Source organism: Linepithema humile, chromosome 1 (genome assembly GCF_040581485.1).
Source record: "Linepithema humile isolate Giens D197 chromosome 1, Lhum_UNIL_v1.0, whole genome shotgun sequence".
Taxonomy (NCBI): Eukaryota; Metazoa; Arthropoda; class Insecta; order Hymenoptera; family Formicidae; genus Linepithema; species Linepithema humile.
The window spans coordinates 26150055-26161445 of record NC_090128.1 but is presented as its reverse complement, the minus strand read 5'-3'; the positions used below and the strand labels follow the sequence as shown (position 1 = coordinate 26161445).

Genomic DNA, 11391 nt, shown 5'->3' with positions numbered 1-11391 from the left:
CGAGTAACTTTGTTGCTTTATTACCTAATTATGATTACTAATTAAGTCGTAACTAAGGCATAATTAGATGAACATAATGAGAAGTGCGCAAAACGAGGTGAAATTGCCTCTTAGCTCGTGACGGACGTCACTTCAGAACGAATGTGTCATTCCCCCCCCCCCCAGTCTCTTTCTTTTCTCTTTTCTCGGAATTAACGATTGGAACATGGAAAATAATACTTAGACAAATGCATTTTGCATCTACCATGAAATCTGTAGTTTTTATCGTCGCGCTTGCTACGCAATGCGTGTCCGCTGAATCGCAGAACGGTAAGAGAAAGTGATATCCTCTTGTCGTTCAAATAACTTCCTTCTTTGCTCGTCAGGTTATTTGGACGAGAAATTTTACGTGCTTGCGTGGATCACATACTTGAAGCGCTTGTCGTTAATCACGTTAATGTTATGTGTCGTCGTTTTGTATTATGTGCCCAAGTCACGTTCACGTAAGTAATAAAAAAAATCAAGTGAAAGGAAAGACAGAGAGCTTTTATCATGGCTTGTGATTTTTGCTCACCTTCCGGGTATAATTAAAGACTTATGTAATATCATACCAGGAAAATATTTTCCAATCATAAATTTTGGTGATATCACGTAAAAATTATATTTATTAATTTATATTTTCACAAGAATAGCGAGATTTATTCCGAATAGTAGTAATAGTATTATTTGAAGCTAAAGAAAGAATGTACAAAAACGTGTTTCAAAATACTCAAAAGAACTCTTTTTTCTTATTTATTACTAAGAAAAATGAATAAAATAATTATGTTGAATTTTTAATCCATTTTAATATTCATCACACACAAAGAAATTTTTGTAAATGCTTTTCCAGATGCTCGGAGAATATGTTGCACTTTGATAGATCTAATTGCAAATGGATTAAAATTTGTTGTAAATATAACCGAAACTACGTATAATTATGAAAAAATTAAAGCCATAGACCAAAACGACCTAAATGGAGAGCCAAGAATACAAGAACTATACCGAAAAACATGTAAAGAAAATTCAAGAATTAGAATGAGACACTATGACAAAATAAATATTGATGACAGTTCCCAAAAATCGATAAGGTCATTATATTTTTTGTATAGATTTCACCATTTCTGTCTTACATATAAAAGAATGATAAATATTCGTCATACAAAAAAATGCGACTTTATTATGCAAACGTATACATTAACATTAACGATTAAAATTGTTTATCCATCAACTGTTGATGCCTTAAGAGCGCAATAAATATAGACGATTTTTATAGACGGCAGCAGAGAAGGAAATCTGACGCAAATCATAGCGTCGAAAAGAAACAAAAATGTCATCAACGACGTAATAATCATTACCGAAATGCAGAAATCAAAGACATATCATCGGAATCCAGTGCAGTCAAGTACGTATGCTTTATCAAATGCACCACCAAAAATTAAATATTTTTTTAATATGTATGAAATAAAGAGAAAAATATATTTATAGTAACAGTCCACAGCAAAAAACAATAATCAATGAGAAATGCGAAGAAGACAATATAATAATTCCGATGAGTACCTCTTCAAAAACAAAGATCATGATATGTAATACGATGATGGATAAGATAGAAAATAGTACTGATTTGCGACAAAAAGAACCTCCTAAAGATCATGAAAACTATACTTCAAAAGATATTGTAAAGAATATTAATATTTATTTGAATATTAATTATCAAGTTTCTAATTCGTTACTATATATTTATTAAGTTATGTCATAAAAAAATTATTTAGTTCAGATAAAAAAAATTCATATAATTCATTTTGTTTTTGACGTTATTATCTAACATGATTTTGTATTGTTTACAGATTAAAATATACATTTACTTCTGTATTTTTATGTTGTAGGGAACAGAATCTTCTTCATACAAGAAAATTCTAAATTCTAGCACAGTTTCAGAAATCAAAAATAAAATCGAGTACGAATCACCAATGTGCAAAAGCAGTAATCATCGAGATTGCAGTTACAATAGTAGTTATCTATTTACGGCGAAAGCTCGTTATAGTAATTTATATTTCATATGTTGCATAAAAGTAGAGAGATTATGACAATTTGCTATACATAGGAAGAGCGTCCACAGAGCGCGAGTTACATGATAGACCCAGAAAAGAAAATCGTCGGTTTCTTTATGATATGAAGAGTATTACGCACGATTGTTATGAAAATGCACCGATTATAGCGAGTACGTAATAACAAAAAGCAACAAGAATCAAATAAGAGGTCTATAATCTATTTTAGATTATTGCAAATAATTGATGCAAGATTGACTCGTTTTTAATTTAAATTTAATTAATGGCAAAAGATTTTAGTAATATTATTTTCGTTGACCAATAAGCAAAATGTTAGCAATGCTTAGCAGATTGACAAATTTAATCAAATTTGAATATATTTAATTAATCAAATTTGTTGTCAATTTGCCAACATTCTTAACATTTGGCTATCTGGGTAATTATTATAATTAATCAATAAGTTATACTTTTTTAATTTTTAAGATGTTTATCATAATTTTATGACTTATGTCTTTGCGTTTCGATACATTTTTGGTACATAACTTTCACAAAAAATAATGTGTTTAATGAGTATGTGCTTAACAAATGTGTTATTTAAATGCAAAGACATACTGTAAAATTTTTATTGACTAATTATAATAATTGTTATAGCAAATGGATACATATTAATTTCAAGGAAACTGAATATAATTAATTGACTCATTATTCAGAACGGGCAAAACCAGTTCTATTGCGAGTCGTAAACTGGGTTTTCGGTGGCTGTCCAGAGGCATCGAGACGAAACAGAGACTAAGTCGAAGAAGTCGGAAAGGAAGAAACTTTCGAATCTACCAACACGTGGCTCCTCTAAGCGAACGAACCGTATCTGCTGCTGCAAAGCGAAAGATTGTCGATAAGCGTAGAGATCTCGTGTCCCTTATTTCACTCCGTAGTGATACGAAGATAATTTTAACGTCGTATCAAACTGTTAAACTATCGACAACTGCAAAACAGTATCCTGCAGCCTACGCGCAATAACAATTAATTTTATTAGCACAATGTTATCTGTCATTAAATATCAATTGAATATCAATTCTTCTTTATACATTTTCTTTTTCTGCGTCTTTTCTGTATCGTCAATGATGTAGTAAAATATAAGTCTTTGTAAAACTATATCGCAACTTCCATCTCGTATTATGCACAAGCAAATTGATTATTAAACAGAAAATATTGTGTTAAAAAAACCAATGTCTCTTTTTAGCGATTCATGAATTTGAAATAATCTAAAAGTTCTGATATCTAGCGCTATATAAACCCTCTCAATAAGAACTCTAATATGTTCTTAAGGAACGCTACGCAAATACTCACGTATTAAAAGATGTTATTTGTGATTCAATCAATGCTTGGCAGAGTTTCCAGAAAACACTGATTTATATAATGATTTCTCGCTTCTCAAAGTCGCTCCAATTTTATCCGGACGCGAAGACGGCGCGTCGCGTCGCGGCGCTTCGTGACGCCGACAAGACATCTCGGCCGTTTCGAATCTCGGCCTTCGTCTGCGCACACATCTGTACCGGAAGCGGGTACCGCGTGTACGTGGCTTAAGAGCAATAAGGGAATCGGCGGGCCTCGCGACTCGCCAGAAGAGAATGGGGCGAGACAGTCGTGCCGAGACCAAGAACCACGGTGGTTCACGCTGCGAATTTCAAACGGGATGCTTGTCGTCCACGTGACACACGCGCGATTATCAACAAATTTGCCTTTTCTTGCCTCCGCATGATCCGATTGTGCGATCTGACAGCAGGTGTATTATGCACGATCCCCGAAGACAAGCCTGCGTCGCATTCGATCTTTTGATGTTCGAGCCGCGAAATTAATTGTCAATAGATAATAATATTACGAGCTGCTCTATTTTTTATCCTGTTATGCATTCCTACGCTGCTCGATGAACAGTTTGATTGAGATATGAACTGATAAAGCGTGTAAAAGAGGACGAAGTAAAACAATAGCGATTTAGTAGCGGAGTGTAATTTAAACGACTGGTAAGTTCTAGTAGAAGTATTTTATATATAATTAATTTATATATAATACGAATAATATGTATTTTTCTACATATTATGTTTTTATATATAAACAAATTAATAACTTATGTAGAAATTGCATTTCTGTCTTCTATCGATGAAATCACTCTACATTGATAATACGATGTATATCCTTAGTTTGTCGAAATCTTAGTGTGGAATTTTTTAAATCTTTCATGGAAAATACCCCTTTCAAATAGATAAAATAAAATCGGGGAACATTAAACTAGATAAAAAAATTTTTAAAAGTTTTCCAAATTATGAAACGGAAAGGAGAAAGTGTGTATCCCGCGGCACAAGAAAGACTATATTTACTTGTGTTAAATATTCTCCACTTTAAGTGTACTCATTTGCATATTTTTACGTTGTTATAGCGGCATCTATTTATATCTGCATTATACGATCGCAACTACTTTATTATGCGGTGAAATGCCCCGAGACCCGTTAACGTGCATTTCATTTAAGAAAGTGTGTCGTTAAGTACATCGGTGCAGACTTTAACACTTTAACGATTAATAAAAAAAGCATTCGCACCAGCTTCGTCCGCCATAAGATTCAAGAATTGATTCATAAATAATAAATTAATAACATGAGTCACTAGCCTTTGATCAATTTCAATTAAGAACGGTGTCAATCTAATGTGATCGACATGTACGGGATTACACGGAAATTTCGTAACACATCGCACTATCGTCTCCATCGTACTCGGTATCTGTTAACCCCGGTACATTGTTAGACAGTAGAAGAAATTCCCGAGATTTCAGCGAACATGTGTGTGCAAACCGTTCTATTAATGTACCCATCACATCTTGCCTTCTCTTCCTATACGCTCTTCCTTCGCTCCGTCTCTCTTTCTCTTTTTCTGCGCTTCTAGATGCTCTTACTTTGTTCCCTTCCTTCCTTTTCCGAAGTGTAGCGCGACTTATTCAAACACGCGCCCCCAAAGAGAAACAAGCGGCGAATGCCGCAAAGTGTTGTAAAAATCTTCGTTTTTCCTTTACTGTGCTGACAAGGAAACGAAACACCAGGTGAACGGATCGTAGTTTGATAATTTCAAACAACAAAGTGTAAATTTTGCTATAATAATTAACAATAAATGAAAAATAAGCAAATAATATTTAAATTTTCTAAGTAAAATAATAATAATATTGATATTGTTATTTATGTATATTATTTATCTACTATTATTCAAAATTATAAGCAATTAATTGATTAATAAAAATAATAATTATAGCATAATACTTATTATTTTCCAAAATGCATAAAAGTAAAAACTATCGAATTTTAAGAACGTTTTTCTGATACAATAAAGAGGACGATTTAATATGCATTTGGAAACTCTTTCAAGTACTTAGACGGTTCCATATAACGCCGTCCTGTCTAATCTTTTCTGCAGTGACAAATGCTCATAGTATGACGTCAAATGCAATTAGAGGCATCAGAAGGAAGAAGAGTTCGCTGTGCGAAGTCAAGGTGGCTGTGATAGGCGCACCGGGAGTCGGCAAGAGCGGTGAGTGAATGCATTTCAATAGAACCAAACTTTTATCATAATGAAATTTCAATTTTAATGACAAGATTTTAAGAACGCTTTCGTGCAGCTGCGCTCTGTCCTAGTTGGCATTAATACAAACATAATAGCGTAATGGCGAAAGTGCCGAGCGGTCACGATAACTGTAGGCTGTAATCTCAGGCGTTCGCGAATCTGGGATAACTCGGAAGATTTTTTAATTAAGAACAAACCTATTCGCACACACACATGCAGCTCATGACGCGTGCAAAGTCGCCTACGAAACGAGCATTCACAAGAAGTATAACGAGAAGATGAAAGTAAACATATTTCAAGAGAGAATCTAAAGCATTGACGTTCTAAATTTAAGTATACAAATACGCGTATAAGTAGCGCGCAAAATCCCGCGTGATAAAGATGCATATATGAGATACACGTTGAGGACCGTGGGAGTAGCTAACCGCGCGTATTTTCGGTAATGGCAAGTGTAAAGGCATAGATGAGTAAATAATTGGTCCGTCCCTGGCAGAGTTGCCGCAAATGCGTGATCGCTATTTATAAAGTTTTACTGCAAATTTTGCCTTGAATCATCATCCAACCTCGATTAGTCATACTTTCCATAATATTTCTTTACGATTGAAATGTCATACTAAAAAAATATTATTTCTTATGTATTCTATGCAACAGGAATATCTAAAAACATTGTAAGAGTACATAGAGTATAGAGTGCGTGTAAAAGACATTTCTCCTCTGCGACAGCTCTTTACGCAGTGTAAATAAAAATAATACAATTTTATAATTACACAAAAACAATGCAATGTACATTAAACTGCTAGTCCGGATAAAAAGTTTAAAAGACGTTTTAATTCTACTAGATATTTTTAGATAAGTTTTATAACACTTTTTCGATTCTTCATTGAAATATATTAGAATTATTATCACATCTATTTAATAAATTAAAAGATTCTAATTTTGTCGAAATTAATTTCAATTCTTGTAACCAAAAGTTTTATGAAATATCGGCGTTTCCAACAGAACTCGATGCAGAACGGTATACATCAAACTCTCTTTCATTGACATTGAGATTAAGTCGCCAAGAAACGTGGTAGCTTCTCAATGATCTTGGTTTAAATTTCAACGCAAATAAACCAATTGCTAATAAATTTGCGTACTGCGAAATATACACGTGTCCCTGTCGATTAAAAGAGAGAGAAAGAGAGAGAGAGAGAAAGAGAGAGAGAGAGAGAGAGAGAGAGAGAAAGAGAGAGAGAGAAAGAGAGAGAATAACCTATTTTACAGACAATATATGTATATTTCAAGTAGAGATATGCTATAATATCTTTACATTCGCGAAATCTTTATTTGTTTTGTTTCGATATTCGAATCCATTTATAAAACGATAATAAATTTATCGCGCTAAATTCAGATAATCTGAGAGTTATTTCTCTCCTTGTTTTTTTCTTTTCGCAAATTGTTTCATCCACTTTGATAGATTTATTAATTTTGCAAGAAAGAGAGAATTAATTTTATAATGTCAAAAAATTAGTTTCTGGCTGTTTGCCCATCGCTGAACATCGCTCAAATTGATATAAACCAATGATTCATATACGAAAAGAAAGCGTGTCCATCACGTTTCAAGATGAAATAAGTCACGGTGGCGTTAACGCACTGCTCGTGCAAGGTTTTGTGGCGCCGTGGCAGGTTCGAGTTTGTGGTAAAAATAGTGTGGTATATCTCAAAGCGGGTCACTAGGTTGTAGCTCTTGTTTCTGTCGATCGAATCGCAATATGTTCAGATGTAACATCATATCAAGCAAAATCGTGCATTAATGTGAGATCACCGTATGATCGATTTTTATCATTTTACGAGATTGAAACTAATAAAATGGACACTACTTCCACAGTGCACTAAAAATTAGAAGCCGATAGCAAGAGTCTCAAGTAGATGTTTGATCCAGCACAAATTTGTTTATAGAATTAAAAATTGTTATTTCTATTCAAATAATTAGAAAATTTTATAAACCTAATTATCAATCGTTAATTAAATTTGTATACAGAAAAATTGTACAACATAATTAAATTGCACTAAAATAGTATACAATGTGATTGTACATGTTACAGGCTCTTTTTAATTTCATCAGTTTTTTGTTGAAAAAAACCTAGATTATTTACTAAAAAAAACTGTAGAGACAACAAAGAGCTTGAAACATATACATACATATATAAACATTTGCGTGCAATTACAACCAAAAGATGGTACTTTCATAGTAACTTCCTTTTGCAAAAGTATATGCAGCTATGTATAACAAATCGGTGCGATGTAAAGTACCGTGATGTACACGAATCCGAGACGCAACATTACGCGAGTAGTCAGTGGACGGTCATTAAAGTTTGCCAACTCAATTATATCGCATTCAACATAATTACATCATGCTGAAATTAGTTATATAGATACATAGCATATATTTCTATTATGTTTCAGCATTGACAGTGAGATTCCTGACGAGAAGATACATCGGAGAGTATGATCATCAATCAGGTAAGAAAAATCTCAATATATCACAACGCCGATATATCGATTTATCACAATTCGCGTGACTTATAGAACCGGTATATGTGTATGGCAAAATGTACGACAGAATAACGCGTCAGTTTGAAAAACTGCCAGCAACTGTAATCTTCTTCTAAGGCCGTGTATATTCTCCCTGTGCATACTTCAGTCCGCGTCCGTTCTAAATTTATCGAAGACGAATTTGACACTAGACAGGACGGGCGCTAATGCGAGGTTGATACTCGAACGAAACTCCTCGTTTTGTACAAATACAAACGGGGTTGTAGACAGAGGAGAAGCACGTGCCGTATTAGCGTCTCAAACTAAATGCGATCCGAGAGGCTGCTTAACGATATACAAATTTGGTCTGTTAAGCACTTACGTGGTAGAAAGTTACACAGATAGTTGCAGATATCGCGCTTCTTTGATTTACTTATTCAAATTTGTGAGCAAGGATGTTACTTTTTTGTTACATTTTAGAATAAATTATAAGAAAATCACGATTATGTTAGGTTAAATAATTAATTTTTCGTTATTTTTATACAAATTACTGTGAAGCAGCAATATTTTCTCATCATGTTTTAAATACTTCTCAGAATATATTACAAATAAAGCGAAGCAAAAAATGTTATCAATCATTTGACAAATAAATTATTAAATAAGTAAATTAAGAAAAAAATTTGTGTCTGCTATTTTGCTAATATTTTTGCAAAATTTCATGCTTATACGTTTCTTTTTCATGTTCGAATAAAAGACGTCAAATTAGATCAAATAAATTGACGATTATCAATATCAATTAAGTTTTTAATAGTAAAAAATTTTATATGAGGTTAGCCTCTTTTTAATTTTTCTTATAATAAAAGTGCTAGTAAAAGATCAAATTAGCATGACGCGGATACTTAGGGATTAAATTTCTTAGAAAAAGCTATTTAAAATAAATTTATCTCACATTGTTATAAATTGTTATAAAATAGCTAATTTATCTTTTGATAAAATTTCGTTTTTCTATGAATATTATATTTGCATAAAATGCAAATCTTATTTTCTAGAAACCAGATACAAGCATGAGGTATTAGTTGACGGAGAACCGATCCTTTTTGAGATTTTAGACACTTGTCCAAAGGTATTTTTTGTATAGAAGAAAATCTTACATATTACAGAGTTTTTCATATGTAATGAATTAAATGATATTTTAGAGTGAGGATGAATTGCCATCAATGGAAACTTTACAATGGGCGGACGGCTTGCTACTAGTTTATTCGATAACAGATAGAGGCTCTTTTAATTTTGTGAGAAAAGCAAAAGAAGCCCTCGCAGTAGCCGATCCCGAAGCAGCAATGCCGCTCGCTCTTGTTGGAAATAAGGCTGATATGGTTCATTTACGACAAGTCAGTACCGAAGAAGGAGAAATACTAGCGAAGGATTTTGAATGCTGGTTTAGTGAAATAACTGCCGCTGAGCAGGTATTTGCAATTCGACTTAAATTCGTGTAGATACTATATCTACTACTACGTATCTTTCAAACAATCAAAATTTTTGTAGGTTGCTCAAGTTGCAGAATCTTTCCACGAATTATGCAGAGAAGTTCTCGCAGCCAGAAGAAGAAACAAACAATCCTTGCTGGATAGAATGCTTGGCAGTAAAGCGACGCGTGTTTATTCACGTGGAAAAAGTGACTCTGCCTTGCCGAAAGAATAACATCATTATTTGAAATGCATAATCGCAATTGTGTAGGTATGTGTGCTATCAAGATTATTTTCATATTTAAATAATAAATAAATAATTGCATTCAACAGCTAGGATGTTACAGTTTGTTTCATCCACTGCAAATTCCACTTCAACTACTCCACATCAACTCCATTAAAAAACCGATGAGTATCGAAAAAGGTGTATTTAATTACACATATTACAGGACGAGAAATTCTATCGCAAAAATGTTATACTGTGATACAATTCAAATACGAGATAAAACACATTTTGTGTAAATTATGAGTTATAAATTGAGCATTAGCTCAGAAAATTGCTGGTATACTTTTTATAAATCTGTATAAAAAAAAACTATAATAGAATTACAATAAAAAACAATATAATATATCGATATTTTTTAGCCATTTTGCAGAAGAGCTATTTTCGCGAAAAGTATCATATTCAAAAAAAATTTCGAATTTTGCGACGTCCGGTGAAAAAAGAGAACCGTTTGGTGAAATGCACAGCGTAAAAGTGAGTCAATTATGTCAACTGCTATGTAAGCAATTATAATAACTACAACTTTTTCATTGCATCAGCTATGTATTCAGAACTGCGTTTTGACAATTTACTATTTTGTAAAAATATTAAGCGATTAAATGTGTATGTATGTATAATAAGATTAAGTAAAAAATATATTTATGTATATTAAAATTATATAAATTATATTTTCAAAATTTTTGTTTCTAAATACAATTTCTTATAATTTATGTCTCTGTATAAAATTTTTCTATGTGTACGTTTATAAAAATCTATATTTTTAACTAATAATTTCTTTTGTAATTAGAATTTAAGAGTAATAAATTATATGACTTGTATGCAATTTAAAAATTTTGCCTGTTAAGATATGAAAAAAGTAATTTTATATTTTACTACTTATTTTTAAATGTATAAATTACAGATGAGAATGTGATTGTCAAAGCAGAGTTCTGAATAATTACATAGTAAATCCTGATGAATGAAGAGACAATGGATGATATCAGTATTTTGCGTAACACAAATGTACTGAATGAATTCACTCACCGATCGTTGTATTTTAGCTAAGTACGCTGTCAACTGTACCTGAAAAAATTAATATATACTTTATTATATAAATTATCATACATTTTATATATGTGAGCTATTATGTATTATTTATTCTTATTTTGATTAAAACAACTATATGTTGTCAATTGTGTGAATAATTATTAAAAAACTGTAATAAATGTTTCATAAATGTTTTGATAAATATTTTAATAAATATTTAATGAATACAAATTGTAATTGTATATGTATGCGTTTTCATAACATACATAATTAATTAATAAAATAATTATATTCACCAGTTAAAATATTGCAGTTAGCTCCATCCGTTGCAGATTTCCGGTCGTAGATTGCTCCGCATTAAGTCTACCGAGGAATCAATGAGTTTTTAATCGGACGCACCACCAGATGAAAGTTAATCTGCATAGGTTTCACTTTTGCA

General features: G+C 32.3%; 1 protein-coding gene and 1 pseudogene across 5 annotated transcripts; both read left to right on the top strand.

The window, feature by feature from the left end:
- The first annotated feature begins 13 nt into the window (after positions 1-13).
- LOC105678056 (uncharacterized) lies at positions 14-3278 on the top strand (annotated as a pseudogene).
- Positions 3279-3723: 445 nt separating this feature from the next.
- LOC105678082 (ras-related and estrogen-regulated growth inhibitor) lies at positions 3724-11098 on the top strand. Of its 5 annotated transcripts, none has more exons than XM_067357339.1 (7): positions 3724-4084; positions 5520-5633; positions 8112-8168; positions 9230-9303; positions 9377-9643; positions 9723-9910; positions 9977-11098. In XM_067357339.1, exons 2-6 carry the CDS (start codon positions 5537-5539, stop codon positions 9876-9878), a joined length of 651 nt encoding a protein of 216 aa, XP_067213440.1. In that variant the 5' UTR covers positions 3724-4084; positions 5520-5536; the 3' UTR covers positions 9879-9910; positions 9977-11098. The 5 variants fall into 5 exon arrangements, with proteins under 5 accessions (XP_067213440.1, XP_012232543.1, XP_067213448.1 ...); XM_012377120.2 differs by having other exon boundaries at positions 9723-9914; positions 9991-11098; XM_067357347.1 differs by having other exon boundaries at positions 9723-9914; positions 9981-11098.
- Positions 11099-11391: the final 293 nt, after the last annotated feature.

What these genes read in the sequence shown, in the direction of transcription:
- LOC105678082 (XM_067357339.1), top strand. Translation starts at nt 5,537, where the DNA reads ATGACGTCAAATGCAATTAGAGGCATCAGAAGGAAGAAGAGTTCGCTG. An exon ending in AGAGTATGATCATCAATCAG is followed by an intron (nt 8,169 to 9,229) that starts GTAAGAAAAATC and finishes CTTATTTTCTAG; the next exon opens with AAACCAGATACAAGCATGAG. An exon ending in TTTTAGACACTTGTCCAAAG is followed by an intron (nt 9,304 to 9,376) that starts GTATTTTTTGTA and finishes ATGATATTTTAG; the next exon opens with AGTGAGGATGAATTGCCATC.